This window comes from Thunnus albacares, chromosome 13 (assembly GCF_914725855.1).
Source record: "Thunnus albacares chromosome 13, fThuAlb1.1, whole genome shotgun sequence".
In the NCBI taxonomy this organism is placed as follows: domain Eukaryota; kingdom Metazoa; phylum Chordata; class Actinopteri; order Scombriformes; family Scombridae; genus Thunnus; species Thunnus albacares.
The window spans coordinates 27939658-27957486 of record NC_058118.1 but is presented as its reverse complement, the minus strand read 5'-3'; the positions used below and the strand labels follow the sequence as shown (position 1 = coordinate 27957486).

General features: G+C 38.4%; 1 protein-coding gene across 2 annotated transcripts in view; it reads right to left on the bottom strand.

The window, feature by feature from the left end:
* The window catches only part of gria4b (glutamate receptor, ionotropic, AMPA 4b), a 143035-nt gene that overhangs the window by 39924 nt on the left and 85282 nt on the right, over positions 1-17829 (bottom strand). For both annotated transcript variants that reach the window (XM_044370780.1, XM_044370781.1), the window contains exons 5-9: positions 16661-16714; positions 15025-15183; positions 10891-11058; positions 9646-9750; positions 7304-7414 (exon numbers count right to left, since the gene is read on the bottom strand). In XM_044370780.1, coding sequence (XP_044226715.1) covers positions 7304-7414; positions 9646-9750; positions 10891-11058; positions 15025-15183; positions 16661-16714 — 597 coding nt within the window. The remainder of the gene's footprint in view (positions 1-7303; positions 7415-9645; positions 9751-10890; positions 11059-15024; positions 15184-16660; positions 16715-17829) is intronic.

Below are 17829 nucleotides of genomic sequence, written 5' to 3'. Positions count from 1 at the left end.
CGTCTGGTTTCTGCACTCATGTTTCCAAACAAATTACTTTTGTCATGTAAGGCAGCCTATTGCATATTGAGAATGGGAGCAATTTATTCTTGAGATGTGTTTGCTTGACATTGCCCCGGGCCAAAGCAAGGTAAACCAAAGACTCCGCAGCAGGGAGAGAATTCAAATGCTGGGCTGAGCTTGAGGCACAAATGTTACTGTACAACATAACGATGGCACAATTTAGCAGTTTCAAGAAATACAAGCAATACAGGATTTACAACTTATCTTGCACAAAAACTGTCAACATAATTAAAACTACTGTAATTGACATAATTTTAACAAGAACGGCACTTAAGCTCAAGTCTTTGCAGAGATTACAGAACAAAAACATTTTCTCTTTACTTGAAGTGGGTTATGACGCATTAATACGAAGTAAATTAAAATGTATTTGATCAGCAAATTATAAAATAGTTGTACAAAGATACTGTACTTTTGCACATGGTGGTATTACAAACATAATTATAAATATAACACAATCATAAAGCTTAAAAGCCAGGCTGCAATAACCAACTAATAATTTCCAAATAAGTTTCAAGAAGTTTCCTGGAAAGCCTAAACTTGAGTCTTTTAGTCAGTTGAACATGCAAAAAAAAAAATGTATGAACATATATTGAGAATTAAAATACAAAAAGGTAACAACTGAATAATAAACTAAGGTAATCCTGTATTTTACATACTAATTTCTTGAACAATTTTCAAGTAGTTACTTAAGTTAGATAAATTTTTAGAACATTTTAAAGGGTGTGTGGTGCAATTTGGTACAAATTATACGAAAAAACAGAAAATGTTAAGTTGGTTTAGTTGGTAAGTGTAGATTCATTATATTTGGGTTCACAAATCTTAATTCGTAACAATTCTTTAATTGCAACACCCTCTCTGTAATATATCCTATATTTATCATTAAATAAAATAAATTGCTACATTTAGTATAAAAAAATTCATTAACTAAATTTATATTTACATGGGTTAAATACAGCTTTTCTTTTAAGGAAATTCCTATTTTCCCAATTAATGGTGTAAAATTACATTTCTAGGAAACTTCCTGTGAAATTATTAGGAAATTACACACCTATAAGAGAAAGAGTTAACAAATTTGTCTTCAAGCACTGATATGTAGGATTAAAAATGTCATGTCTCTGACCCAAAGACATTTAGAATAACGGGATAAAAGCAACACATAGACTGCACCAATTTTCACAGGAATTGTCTCTTTTTTTTTTTACAGAGAAAAACAAACAGAATTATTTGAAAGATGCTATAATAACATAAAATGGTGGCATAAATTGTCTTAGGCAAATCATTATCATGTTCTATTCTACTTTCTATTTAACAACAGCTAAAAAATGGAATGTGTGATGTGCTTTTAAAGAGTCTTGACCATTTTAATTATGAAGACTTCATTCACAGATTGATTTTCGCAGATGTTTTGGATGTATATCAGAGGGGAAAGCAGCCCTAATCCCTATGATTTATGATGGTAGGGTGTATGACAGCGCTGGCAGCCAGAGGAGCAGAGAAAGTGGCAGAGATAAAGGATGCAGTCAGTGTTTCTGGCATGAGAAGAGAGCAGTGGTTCAGAGGTCTTCGCAGCAAAGGCCAGCATGGCTGACAGGCTGGTCAATAATCACAACCACACTCCTTCACTCACTGCCTAATGAGACTACTTAAACATGCCATTAAAAGCACACACACACACGCACACACACACACACACATTACAAGTAACACTTGATGTCACAAATCCATACGTATGTACATCATGGTACACACACAATTACTGTACATCTGCCTGTAATCTGTAGCACATCAGTTTGTTTAATGATGAACAGTAAAAAGCATCAGAGTGATGGTACATACTGTACAATTGCTTGACAACAAAAACAACAATTTTAAGAAGCAAACACACATTAATACTTCTCAGTACAGTAAGTGACTAATTCTTCTGTCTCATTCATCAGTAGCCACTTGAGGCACTAATCACGTTTTCATTTGATTGAATGTGATTGTATGACATTGAAAATGGGGAGCAGATTTAAAGCATACTTGAGAAAAATATTAGTGCATGTCCACTGTGGCTTTTTTTCACATGAAGTGCACTTGACTGGCTACTGCAGAGGGACATCACAGCCTTGTCAAGGGTTTTAGATCACCATGGTGCTTTAATGAAGGCCAGTATTGTTATAGCTGAGCTTCAACCTCATACACATGTACACTTGCAGTACAGACAGTGTGCTACTGGTAGCAATAAATGTAAACAAAAACTGAAAACTAGAATATAAACTGTATGTGTGAAGAAACAGGACAAATGCTACTCTTTTTCTGCAGGACCACACAATGTATGAATTGCACAAATCAATTTATTTTAGAAAGAATAATTGCTGTGTTTTTTTTTGTCTCTTTTTTTCTGAATTTGTACAATTAAATGGGCTTCATGCAACAACATTTTTGTATTCTTATCCAAAATCGATTGTACTGTTTTCATCAGGTTTGCTTGTACAAGTGCTCCAAGTTCTCTTAACTGCACACATTTTTCATAAAAATGTTCACCTTGATGAATGTCACCTGTTCATAAGGTGCATGTTTGTGAGATATCTTCATTACCATAATTAACACCCCCAAATTGCTATATTTATGGGGAGTTTTCATTCACAAAAATGTCACCCAAGAGTAGAAAGAAGAACTTGGAGTTTCAGGTCCTGCTTTTTGTCGTCAGCAGACATAAACTAAATTTAGAAATGGTTTTATTACGGCACTCAGACAGATAAACTGTCATGCCAACATACTCCATTTCCTCTATGCCGATAACATCTTAACAAAAAACCTGATGTTGAGCCTCTTAGTAAATTTATAGCAATGACATTTAAACTTCATTGATGAATTTCAGTCATGCCTAAAAGTAATTCAAAATACAAAAAAAAACAAAACAGCGAATAGAAGTTCTCTTGAATCACTCGTATGTGCCATTTAAGGACAAATCTGTGTAAGTGGCTCTTGCATGAGGCCTGATGTGTTTTTCGAGCACAGCTTTGTACTGTAGTTGCATCATCAGGAGGCATTTTGGGTATCAAAGCGGTCTCTGTCTACAAAATCCAAACATTTCCTCCTCCCCCAGAACTCCTGGAACAAGGCTAAAGAAAAACATAATTATAACAAGATCTTGTCTGTACTTCTTGCCCTCTGGCAGATTAATGGTGTGCTACGTTTAAAGTGGAGTGGAAGAGTGTGAATCCAAGTCACATTTTATCAAAGCTTTCAGCCTTGTTCTGCCAATAAGATGAAAGTCAAACATCTTTCTTGTCTATGGAGGCTATACTGTTGATGTGCCAACCTCTAAGCAGTTATGACTGGAGCCATCATAGTATATTATCTGTTAACACCGAAGCAAGAAATGCTGAGATACTTAAAAAAACAACACAAATATAATATATATAAATATATAAATCATACAGATGAAGGAAAATCAGGTTGTTGGTGCAAAACTATTCATTCATACGAACCAAAGTTAAGGGTGAATGTGATAGATTTATTAACAAATTTAGGGTTCTAACAGTCTTGTCTTTAAGTCTGAAACACTATCACTTAGCTAACTGTGAAGCAAGGTAGCTAATGTTCAAATAAAAGCTAGTAGCAGCCACTAACCATGCAACATTATCAGAGCGCTAACAAGCAGCAGAGGCTATCTGACTTCTACCTTTGAGATTCTCCCCCATTGAAAAGCTTGAGGAAGTGGCTGTGCACTGCTCAAGATATTCAAGATTCAAGAGCTGATTTGTTAAATGCACAGTTAAACATAGGTAGGGAGGTTTAGCTGACAATCATTTGAAGTAAGCTTAAAGCATAAATCTCATGTTTGTGCGGCTTGTTAAAGTAAGCTTTCGTGTGTGTCTGGAATGGACTCATACTGCCCCTTGTGGCCGATGGGGGAAAAACATCCAACAACTGCCAGTTCTCACCAACTGTAGTCACAGTGGGTGTTTTCTCCCCATAGGCCACAAGAGTCTGTTTGATACTATTTTAGCACCAAAACGAGTTGAAGAGGACACTCAAAATTTTTTTTTTTGTCTTTTAAAAAGTTAAGAAGAATACCATTTAAGCCGTTTTCCACTGCAGAAACTTAATATAACGTAACATGTTGCCACTGTCGCCTTGGGAAACTAAATTTCTACACTGCTCAGGAGGTGATACTAAATGCAAGTTCCAGGAACTGGTCAAGCAGATGTATTGCCACATCATACCACACAAGGTCGACTGCAACTAATGCAGCTTCTGGCAGAAAATGGGATACAAAACACTGTAGGGAAATAATTGAAAAGATGAAGCAAGATTTTAGAGAAATAAATGCCCAGCAGTGCCTGAAATGTGTATCTCATGTTCATGTAAACATGAAAGACAATCAATCAATATCAACAATATCAGTGCCACGTCTTCTATTGCTGTCCGAACCACAACTGGTTACTGCACTCACTTATCAAATAGGTAATACAGTAAAAATTACATACTCTGTCCCACTGTAGCCTTTCTAATGAAGTGTATCTGAAACACAAGGATGGACCTTGTACCAAAACATCACAAGGTTCTTAAAAATTCTGGTAATGAGAAGAAAAATAAATGAAAAACATATTTTCTCTCTATGAGCAATGAGGTCTTATATGAGCACAGGATAATCTGCCAAAGTTTGAACAGTGTTGGTTATTTTACACAAGAAGTTTCTTAATTTACGTTTTTGTCTGTGCCATTTTTATTGTTTTGAGGTGGGCGAGGCTCAAATGGAAAAAGGTGATGTCACATACTTATGTGCAGGATTAGAATTAGGATTTAACAATATCTGAATCAAAATCTGATGACAGTTGTGGATTTGTTGCCTGAACTGTTAATCAAATCAGATCAAACCACACCTACACAGTCCAGATGAAGCAGCCCAGTGGTATTTTTGGGTGCTAAACTTGGAATAAATGAAACCTATGAGCTTTGACTTCAATTCTTGCTTATTTATTTGTGTATTTAATATCATGGAGAAGGATCAGGGTTAGGTGTTTTGATATTAAGATTTGAAACCAAGTTTTTAGGGGCTTTAAGTTCCTGAAGAGGAAAAGAGATACTGATCTATAATCTCTATCAATTTCACTGCTTTACCTACAGTACATGATGTACACATGGGTACACATGGGATGTGATTAGCCTAGCTTAGCATAAAGACTGAAACCAGGTGGGAAGTAGCCGATGTTTGATAACAAACAAATGCATTTCCCAACATCTTGAACCGCTCCTTTAAAACTGCTCCACACAAGTTCCTAAAACAGAGGACGTAATGTAATATAACACCAGGACACTTCATTAAGTTTGCGCTAAACCAACATTACTGTCACGAACACGCCGAACAAACATTGAAAGCAGGCGTGGAAGGCAGCCGTCACAATGTAGCTATAAAATCATGCTGCGTAAAGGCGTGATGAATATGAACTGGGATGATTATGAGAGCATTAGTCTTTCTAAGCTGTTTGAAAGCTCACAGGGAGCCCTCTGAGTGTGTAGTGTACTGTGGGGTGGAGCAGGTAGTTGGTTTCCAAGCAAGCAGGATGTCACTTAGACATAATGTATATTCACATTCTGGTAGCGCCTCACTTTATAGCTCAGGGTCCATAGATCTTTGGAAAAATTACAAACTCAAGATGAGATTCAAGCTGTGATTGGCCACACAAACACACCGGCAATGAAAATGTATGATTCTAACACACAGAAACAGGGGTAGCGGTACTTTGTTTATGCTAGTAAACAGATGCTGTGCTGTTAGGAGTTAAGGACCCATTTTAGCCCCAATGAGTGTCCATCCACAAGTTCTTAAAAAAGACAATGTCTTTTTTCCCTCCTTTTGCATTTCATTCTCCTCTTGAGGGGCTCCATTATGGCTCTGAGTGGCTCCATTTCTTGTTCAGTTTTCTGAACAGGGTGTCCATTAACATAGTTGCGTGTCTCTCCTCTCGCCCAGTGTCTTTAGGGCTTCATTTTGGCTGGGGTTGTTGTGTCCATCACTCTGCCATTAAGGGCTTTCATATCCTGCTTGCGTCCAACTGGGGCTCAGTTTCTTAAAATGGGGTTCCTCATCAGGGGCTGAAAAGAGGGAGGATTGTGCTGAGCTGTGACTCTCCATTCCCACCTCCTTCCCTCCTCCACTCAGCTGCTACGCTCAACATCTGGCTGCTGTACTCTAGTCAGCCATGTCGGCGTCAATGTTACAGCCAGAGATTCACATGTCATGCAAAGGCCATTCATTTCATTTATAAAAACTACTCTTGCTTTGACTGATTTTGTAGCTGTATGGAAGTCTTTTATGAACTCTTGAGAATAAAAAAATCTCAGTAAGGGCCGCTGGTTGTGGAGCTGTTTTGGCTGCTTTTTGAGATGTTTATTGGTTCAATAAAAATCTGAGTGACTAACGGTAGTTGGTTCTGGAGTTGTATGATGTTTTATTGAAAATTTATTTGGGGTGATAAAACAAAGCCTCTTTCTTTAAGAGTCTCTTCATTAATAATGTTGGTGTGTGATTGAATACTTTTGCTATAAATCCTAGGGTATCATCAATTTGATGTCATGCTGTTTCAGGAGTTATGTGTGACAAAATGTTACATAAGTGGATGTTTGAGTTGAGATAATTTTGTCACACACCACATATCTTGTTGCTACTCTTATATTCTGGTCTATTGATGTTACTATTAGTGGATAATTGGCATTTCTACCTTTTTGTCAGGGTTTTCTCCTACTGAGAATATTCTGTGTCATTGCAAAATGGTGGACAAGCTGGCTGGCACGAAAACTTTAATGCTCAAAATGTTTTTCTGAAAAAAAAAAGTATCAAACTCTATTGTATATTCTGCACATACAATATGTCTACAGATTGTCTGCGTCTGTGATAAAATACAGCATCAAACAAGACAGATTAGAGAGATCACAACGGACTGCAAAGTTTATCACCACCATCAATAACTGTCTACAATATCAGAATGTAGAATGAGTACTGTAGTAATACCCGTAAAGGGCCCCAGAAAACAACGATGTAATGTCATTGGTCTGTCAGTGCTGAGGATGTGAATGTAGTATTTGATGTGTAGCCACTTGACTCTGCATAATTATCCCTCAAGTATTATGTTCAGTGTAGTCAACAGCAGATAATAAAGTCTTCTGGCACTACAAATTGTTAACAGTAGGAGTGCATGCATTAGTGTGTGTGTGTGTGTGTGTGTGTGAGCGCGTGCCGGTCTCTTACCATGATGGTGGTAACTACAACAGTGCGGTTCTCCATGCCAGAAGTGTCATTTGGAAGCAGCGGAGAGTCCTGGATCAGCACCAGTTTGTCTGCATCGTTCCAGTAGCCGATCTGCAGGGAAAAGAAAATATGAGACTCTACCGCAAAATGTGAATGTATTCATGCCTATGTGCTAATCTACTGCATGATGCTGTGTACACAACTTCCCTGCTTATGTGACCCTAGAGTAGACAGTTATCCTGACCAAGATGTGAAGCTTGAAATGGTCCAAAAATGATGAATGTCAAGAAACTATATGATCATGAACTGCAAAGCCCGCAATAATAATACATTTTGAAGGGAATGGGTTGAAAAAAGTATCATATAATAATATTATAATCATAACAACTTTTCATTCTGGGAAAAAGTTTTTCTTTCAAGACAAAGTATTTCTTTTACAACAGAGGTCCCGTCGTCCACTTCCTGTTTCCGGTTGTACTGATGATCCAGTCAGAAAAATCCAATGTATCTGTGTGTAACGACCGAATGGGGGCACTAATCTGCTACTGTACGTAATTCACCCCCCTTAATTGGAATCAGTTATTTCTGGTCTACGTTAATCTCACAATACATGAAGTTGTGCACATGACGTAAAGCTTCTATTAAAAATCAGATCTGGTCTACTCAGTGTCACCTATACTTCAGTATGACAGACATGATGCATGTGTTGAAGAACTGATCAACACTGTGGGACATATATGAAGGCCATTATAACCAATCGTGACAAAGAAATTTTGAAGACAAAAAGGTAGAAAAGAATAATAACTCCTTGCCGTGGCTTGAAGGAGTTTACATGTTTAACTTGCTGGATGGAAGGCTGATGAGTAATATGGTCTCAAACAAAATCAGGATAATCATCATGACTTAAAAAATAAAAGAACATGTTTCATACCTAATTTTAGCAGTTTTTTAAGACAGAGGATTACTATCCATCTGACTATATTTTATAATATTTCATCTTTTTTACTGAAAATATAATGACTTCATTCTCTTAATTTTATGATTTTTTTCCCCCAAAATATCACAAATATATTAATGAAATTTCATTTTTTTTCTCCAAGAGTGGCCATCATACTCATGGTTTTTTGTTTTAATAAAATAATCTTCATTTAAGGACTATTTGAAAGCTTTCCTCAGAGCTCATTTTGTCAAATTACCATTTCCAAGGTCCGAATAAACTTTCATGCTGAAATGTCTGGTTCTGGTTGCTTTTAAACATTAATTCCCATTTTTCTTATCAACTTAGTCAGTAAAGTACTTCATGTTTTTAAATCACAGTATGATCACATGATGCTATGATTCCACTTAAAGACAATAAGTGGTGCTTGAATTTTTTCAACCTCAGCTACAAAGCTTTCATGTAAGATGCAGATTTTGCGATCCATGTCGTGTTGCTTCAAAAGCAATTTCACGTTCAGTTGACATTACTGTCATCTTCCAGAAGTCCTTCAGCATCAAACTAACTGACTGGAACGGACAGACTTGATACGTTGTGTTCACAATATCAGCATCTTCTGTCTAAAGACTGTCAAGAGGAGGTACACAGTGCTGGTTGGCCTATATATGATTCTTAATAAAAAGCCAATATCTGCAAGCAAATGTTGTGTCAAACTGATATATTGATCTTATAATAGATAGGAGCTTTGACAGAGAGCATAAGCAACAATAAGTTAGTGAGAGCGGCGGCGCTGAGCGAGCAGCTGGCTGCTGGTTGGACGCTGCTGGTGGGAAGCCAGGGAGAGCGAAGAGCTGTGATTGGATGGTACCTCCACTGTGCCGGGGCGTCAAGATGATTGAGGAACATGGAAAATGTGGGAGAGATGCTGTGACCCACACACAGACACAAGCACACACACACTGTGTCCTGACAGGACCCTCGCTGTGTGCAGGAAGACAGGCCAAAGCAGCTTTTGATTGATGGGAACCCCTCTCTCCTTCCTCCTCCTTCTACTCCGCCTCTCTACCTTGATTGCTCTCTATTTCATTCTATCCTCTTGCCATCACTCTCTCAAGAGTTCTCTCTCTCTTTTTCCCATTTTCCTCTGAATTTCATCTTCCCTCTGTACAGACATCCATCCTCTTATACCAGAGGCAGAAATGCTGGCAGAGCCTGAAGCTTGTTTACAACATACTTATGATAATAGAAAATGCTGCACTACATTCTGCATTGCCCCATCCCCAAGTTAATTCAAATGACAGCAGTGTGCATATAGACAATATATTATGCAAGTTAAAACATACATTAATACTGACAAATGTTAATCTGATACACAAATGGAGTCAGGTGTGGTGTGATGTTTTACCCGTCGGGGTCCATTATTCTTCAGTTCAAACACGTCCATAGTGTAGTTGACCCTGCGGCCATAGTGGTCAAACTGGACATTACCTGTTAATCCCTGCAGCCGAACCTGTACACAGAGGAGCGCACAAAAACACATACACACAATGACATAACACAGCTAACAACGGCTGTCCTCACGACAAAATACATTGTTGTTCCATTCACTACAGAGCGTCTTATGATGTGATAACTCTGTCGGTAAGGTCTGATTAGGTTTAGGCACAAAAACCACTTGTTTAGGTTTAGGGAAGGGTTAGGGGTTAGGGGTTAGGGGTAGGGTTTGGGAAAGATTGTGGTTTGGGTTAAAATAACAACTTCCTAAATGTAAGGCAACCTTCGTCATCATGGTTACAATAATAACCATGTGGTTAAGGTTAGGAGATGATCACAGTTATGGTTTTTAAGAAACTGTGTTCCTATGGTTGTGTTTTGTCACTCCTCCCTACACTGACTTTGTCAATATATATTAACGTCACCTGATTTCCTCTTTTGCTCTCGTCACAATTACTACAGCCACTGAGGGCTTCTGTCACTTGAAGGTATTAATATGTTCTTTTCAGGGACTTGAATAAACAACTTATTTCAAGAAATTTATTTCTTGGGAACACAGTTTCAAAAGTTACTTGTCACAGGAAGAATTAAGCAATCAATATAAGTAAGAGGAAAACAAGAAAGAAAGTGACAATCAATGTGACAATTTAGTCAAGTGTGATACTTAAAGTTGGGGAAATTTGGTGAAATGGGCATGTGTAAAACTAGTTTTTAAAATCCTATTACTTTTTCTATTTCCCTTTTGATTTTGGAAACTACGAGCCAGCAGATTGAGCTGACTGCATAAGTAAGGAGTTACCAATCATCCTTTTCTTTCTGAGCATGATTTGAAAGACTTTTTGGGGGTTTTTTTCCCAGAAAATGACATGGTGCATTAAGTATGAAGCTGGAGTCTACAGGGGGAAACAGCTCTGTCCAAAGCTAAAAAAATATGTCTATTTACACAAAGCTATTTAATTAGCACACTGCATCTTGTTTGCCGCTCTCAGGCAGAACTGTAAAAGTGACAAGTTGTAATTCTGTTTTTGAGTTTTTGCAAGCAAACGAAAAGGGTGGAAGTTGTGAAATCAGTGTGTGATGTCTTAATCTTTAGCAGTCTGCAGCTAGTTAGCATACACCCCGTATTTCTTTTTATTTACCGCTCTGTTTCTCTCACCTGTTTAAGAGTACGCTCCATGTCGATGCCCTGATTCCACGGGGCGGCAGGGTTGGCGAGACAGTCGCCAGCGTTCCCCCTTCTGGAAATGTCCACCTTTTGCCTGCGCAGGTTCCTGAAGGCCTCGGCCATCACCATCACCCCATCATATGTCAACGCTGAGGTGTACTGGGAGACAGGAGGAGACTGCATGTGGGCACAGTTGGGTTATGTGCAGGTTTCTTCAGCTAAAAAAACAACTCAACATCACATGAAATCACTGCAGTAGGAATTATGGTTCAACTCTGGCCTATTAGATTTATTAAAAGGAAATATAAAGCCAGTGGGGACGGACCATGTGATTTGTAAATTACAGTCTTTATAGCCTGGAGGCCACCCTACTGTTCATTTCTGTTTTGGGTTTATGCAGCGCTGGGGGACACATAGTGGAAAAAAGGTATGAGGCCAATTAAATGTTGATTTAGCTGGACAGGCAAAATGTTCTGCAATATTTGCCGGTCAGATCTTCTTAAAAACAATCTGAGTAAAGGCTGCCTCTGAGAGCGCGCTGAGTTTCTGCAGGGCCAGGCAGTACGCCTTAACGGCCTGACTGTTGCAAAGAGACAGCAGTTTTACTCTGCTCATTATTTTCTGGGAATGCAAAGGAAGAGAAGCTAGAGAAGGGAAGAACATATTCCCCACAGTATAAACCTCCCAATTTCCCTTAATCTATCTTTGACCTGAAGACTCTGTGTAGCCTCTGATTATTTGAATCTGCAAAAATCCCTCATGAGCCATACATTTTGCTAAAACTCACCTCTGGCGTGGCAGAAAACTAATTGAGTGAATGACGAAAAGGCATCAAGATGGAGAGGGAATGGGGGGAAAGAGAGGGAAAAGGGCGAGTGTTTTGTCCAGCCGGGTAGCAGTCTGGCATTAATTATCCCGGCTAGCAGGAGTTCATTAACTTCGCCTCTGGCCGGGGGTGAATCCTATTCATTAGCCCACTGCTCACTGTGACATTATGGCTCTCTACGGAGACTGCTGCACTCTATCCCCCTGTTCCTCTTTGACAAGCTGCCCAAAGTAACACACACATAGACAGAAACAATCGAGGTATGTGATAAACTCACTAACAGACTCGCTGCTGTCTGCTCAAAGCTGTCAAGGATATGAACATTGACAGGGGAAATGAGGGATGGTTTTGGATTTATTTGTTCCATGGAATTTATGAATAGTGTTGGTCAAATGACAGCAGCTAGATCTGATTTAACGTTTTCACAATGATTGAAGAAATATGATGATTTAAGGCTTGTTATTTGTTCTCTAAATTGACTTAGATCTCAATTTTATCTGTGCTTGTTGAATGTTTCTAGGTAGCTAGCTAAGTATGTAGCAAATTGACATCCCCATCTGGAATACTGCCTACAAAGCCCTGATTGGTTTATTGTTTCTCCCAACTAGGAAAGCAACCGTAAATGAGATCAACACCAGGGGCTGGTTTCACAAAGACAGACTTGGTTTAGATACTACTTCAGACTCCATATAAACATTAAATCCATCCGTTGCACAAAGCTGTCTAGTTCTTGACTATCTTAAAGGATAAGGCTGCTATTTTCTATAGTTTTCTTATTGTCAACAACAAATCAATCCTACTCACGTATATCTTATTCCTCTGTCCTGTAGACCTCTATTGTCCAAAAACTATTAAAAACATGTCAGTGAGTCCCACAGTTGCACTGGGTGCTTCGCCCCGAAAACATTGGTGACAGTAGTTTGTTTAGAAATGGCTCCAAAGACTAATAACAGTGATCACGTTTTCAGTTTAGGCTACATATCACAACGTCTTGACTTTGTACTACATCATTCATTTCTCAGAGAACTTCAGTACGAGGTCAAGAGGTTGTGATACATAGCACAACAAGCTATAAACAGCTGTAAACTGAACTGTGTTCCTGCACATGCTCAGTGGCGTCTGCCTTACACAGAACTACTCTCTGGAGACTGAAAACGTGATCATTGATTAGTCTTTGGAATTGTTTCTAAACAAACTAACGTGACCAAACTCTTCGTGGTGAAGGAACATGTCACCCAGTGCAACAGTGTGGCTCATTGAAATGCCAGGTTTGAATACAATCTGTGTGTGTGACCACATGCTTGAGAAAAAGACTCCCAACAAGTTGGTAGGTTTGTTAATTCAACATCTTACAGTTAGTTACAGACCTTCTCCTCACCTCAGGAGACTCTTGAGGGACCAGATCATGTAAATGACGCAGGACGTTTAGCTACTACTAGCAATAGCAAGCATCTCCACTATGATTATCTTCTAATTGTCCACCTAGCTAGCGAGGCTACCGAAAAGTAGCCTTTGTATGCCTTTAGCTATCACATATCTAAATGAGATAACAAGAACGCTCATTAATACCACTTGTAAATGCGTACACCCCTGATCAGATGTCACTATCCAAATAACATGTCCAGATACAGATCAAATGTTTATACCAGGTGTAAATGGGGTCTACTGCTGTATCTTCACAACTCTCCTTGTCATAACAAAGCTTGCTATCATTCACAGCTAAGTAATATCTCATTAGTTCACTCCCTGTTGATCCCTGGACCCTTTAAACATGATTGTCATTGCAAAGCGAGTAAACATGTCGGAAGAAGGCCCAACTCACCGGTTGTGTTAATATATTAGAAGAAAGAAAGGCTAACTGTGACTCAGGCTGTGGACAAACTTGGTGGGGAGCAGAGTAATTTAGTCTGAGTGGATTTCCAGGAGAGAGAGCAATTTATCAAGAAATGGAGTGGGGATAAGCACACACACACACACACGCACGCACATACACATACGCACACACACGCACACACACATACACACACACATAATGTCATGTAATATCACCCCGTGGTGTAAACTTTTAATTTGAACCACCCCAATCCATCAGACACACATACTACACTCTGCTTGACTCACACCATTTCCACTCCACTGCATCAGGTTTTTAAAATAGAAATCTTTGTGCAACACACAGATTTGCTCGGGGCAAGAGGTTTGCTGACCACCGTGGCGTGATGCCTTCTTGCCCCAGTGCCATTTACAATCTGCGTGGCTGAAAAAAATGTAAAGTGGGTCAGTCTGTCACATCACTGCATATGACAGCGGTGGATGGAGCCGAGCAAATCGCTGCTGCTGCTGCTGATGATGATGTCAATGCCTGTTCCTTGTATTTACATGCTCATGATTGTGTTTTGTCACAATATGCTATTTTTTAGTTTCTGCACCAAGCCAGTGTTTTCTGTATATTTCTGTCTCAGTGTGCTCTGCTGTTGTTGTTCTGCACACCGTGCAAACACGCTGCTATATATTCATAGACTTTTCATTTTATCTGGCACTGTCCTTACTTATATTCTCTTTCTTTGTATCCCATTTGTTTTTTTTAAATGTTACACCCCAGAGGGCTCATTAAAGGGTAAAGATGGTGATTTTCTATATTTTTCATATTGTCAACAAATCTCATGTGTTGAGCCAAACTGACAATGAACTGATCTACCTACAAGTATCGTCTGTGTATACAAAACCAGATATATCTTATTCCTCTGTGCCGTAGACCTCCGCTGTTGTTCAAAAACTATTAAAAACATATCAATGAGCCACAGTGCTGCACTGGATGACATGTTCATCACACCAAAAGGTTACAGTATTTTGATTAGAAACGGCTTGAAAGACTAATAACAGAGATCATATTTTCAGCCTCATAAGATTTGTTGACAATAAGAAAAATATAGAAAATCACGAGCCATATCCTTTAAAGGTTTTGCATGTTTTAGATCATCAACTACAAATAGCATGAAATTTACATGATTGCACCCTTTTCTTCAAACACAAGCCATCAGTTTAAGATTTAAGATTTCCCACCATCCAGGTAGCTGTTGGTTTCTGTGTATGTCATTTAAATTTGAAAATCCATATTGCTGCAACTAAATTCACTTTATCCTTTTCACAATGTCTGTTTTTGCTTCATATGTGTTTTTGGATTTGATTATCATCCAACCCTCTGAATCCACCACCAAGTGGTTTTCAGAAGGGTTCCTGCTCTACCCAATCACAATAAGATAAACATTGATCTTATTTCTGTTTTTGACATGATGTACCTTTGGAGGGGCATCCGAGCCAGGGTACTCCCTCTGATCCAGCTTGTTCCAGCGCTGCATCAGTTTGATAACCATGGGGTTGCTGAAGTCGACCAGCTGGAAGCCTGTCACATTGGCTCCACCATGCATGAAGCGCTCCAGGTTGATGTCCTTGAAACCCTTGAGGGGCAACAAGCAGAGAAAGTGGTCATAGACTGAGTCTAGCAATGGAAGAAAGAAACAAGTTAGTGACAGCAAGAACATTGAAGGCAGAGGTATTCTTTTAAGTGTAATAGGTAAGGAGGACTTTTTTTTAGCCAGGACGCTCACAGCTGGCTAGCACTGAACTGTGATTGATTTACGCTCTATACATGAGGTGAATAAGAGCAGCTGAAAAATGGGTCTAAATCCTCTTTAGCCCTTAATCAGGACCATCACACTATATATCACGCTCCTGGAAAATGTTTACTCCAGTTGGTGAACTTGGGTAAAATGCTGCAGACTAAGACTGGTGCAGGTTCTGCTGCTTTACACAGTGTAGGATAAATAAAGGAGGTAAAGGTTGGTATGCACAGTAAACCTTGCTCCTTTCTTTCATTATCTGGGAATTATTATTATTATTATTATTTACGTCTGCAACTAAAAATTATTATCATTATCGATTAATCTGCCGATTATTTTTTGTCATTTGACCTATAAAACATCACAATAAAAATGTTCATCACAATATTAAAAGAGCCAAAAGTGACATATTCAAATTGCAGTTTGATCAGCCAATAATCCAAAATCCCAGAGATGTTCAGTTTACTGTAATTTAAGACAAAGAAAATTAGCAAATGGTCACATTTGAGAGAGTGGAAACAACACATTGTCATTTCTGCTTGAAAAATGACTTAGGTTAATCAATTGCTAGTATAGTTATATTTATTAGTATTATATTATAAAGTTTTATTTTCTTGCAGATCAACAAATTGATTAATCAACTAATCATTTGAGCTTTATTATTATTATTATTATTATATATTATATAATATAATTTATATTATTATCATTCCTTTGTTTTTACATCATCACATGTACATACTTCAGGCTTTTCTTTATGAATAATCTCATGAGTGACGTCTAGCAAAGTCTACATCCCAAATGTATTCTCTGGAAGTCAGAGGAAAGTGTCTAAACCCCCCTTGTGGACTAGATAAATGATTTGGACAGCCCTCTGCACTTGTGGACTTGCCGTTAACACGCCTGTTAAGTCTGCTAGTGCAAGGAAGTCTGGACATTTGGATTCTTAGTCATAAATTTATGAATGCCTCATTGGCTGACATGTTCAGATGTCCATACTGTAGATTCAGATGGTTTTCAAAGTAATTCATTTTCTTCCATAAAGGGATGCCAGTTTCGGTAGGTTGGTCCATCACTTTGGTTCTGTATCAGTGAATTCATCTCATCTGCTTTTATAGCCAACCATTTAAAGATACTGGGATACAGTCTACCCATCAATACCACACACAATTTTAACAAATGGACTGAAATTACGGGACGGCGGTATTAAGCAGATATGCAAGAGAAAGATGAGGTGAAACAGATATAACAAGAAGAAAAAGTAAACAAATAGAAAGCAAAGACACTGTGAAAAGAAGAGTGGATTTCATCTCACCAGGTTGGCCATGATGTAATGGTAGCCTTTGACGTGTTTTCCGACACTGACGATCTGCAAGGAGGCGGAACAGAGCTCAACGTTAATGTGACTGGATTACAGCATAGCATATATTAATTACTTTATATGATGCATATGACAGGCAAGTGTGCGTGTCTTGACACAATGGGACCGTCGGTTTTAATCCGTAGAAGATCGGACGTCTAAACAAATGAGCAGGCAGTCATGTCAGTATCTCACCGCGGAAGTAAACACTTCATGCTTTCAAAGACATATCAATGCTTCTAGACACCCTTACACAACACACACACACACACACACACACACACACACACACACACACACACACACCACAGAGCTGCATCTTAGTGATAAAAACTGATTTTGAAAGCAGACATCTGCTGGGAAATCCCACTGGACAACCAGTTAATAAGGGCGTGAATTAAACTGAAAAAAATATGCTTTGAATAATTATCTGATAGCTTTGATGCTGACAAGACCTGAGCACAAGGTTATGAAAAATCTGCAGTTTGTAAGATTAATATATGAAAATAAATCCAATATATCAATATGACTATCAACATGGAGCTGTTGCAGAGATTAGCATCCAATCCACACTTCCGAGATGTTGGAAATAAGTAAATTTGCTTGTATTAATGGGTCAGTTCACCCAGTAGGGACTATTTCTTCAGTAGAAAGTAATTTCAATCACAACTCTTCACAGTGATACTGTGGATAAGTAACAAAGACACTATATTTTAAATTGCTGGGTATGGATTCTTGAAACTGAAACTGAAAATAAAAAACAAGTTTTATGAGATTCCTTAAAAGAGATGTTTCCTCAAAGGAAGGCATTTTCATTTTTTTTGACTGTTCTACTAGAAAAATAACAGGGTTGATAGTTTGAGGAACATGAGCATAATGTGTTGAGTCTACTTATTTACTACATACTGTATGTTTTATGGTTATTAAAGTCAAGTAAAATTCAATAGAGGTGATAGTCAATATATTAGACTGTTTCATGATTGATCAATCACAATCAGGAAGAAGTAAAATACTACTTTAAATTTCAAGGACTGCCTTTTTTCACCTATGCAACATTGCAAAAATCAGGCACATCAGATGCAGAAAAACTAGTCCACACATTTGTTACTTCCAGGCTGGATTAT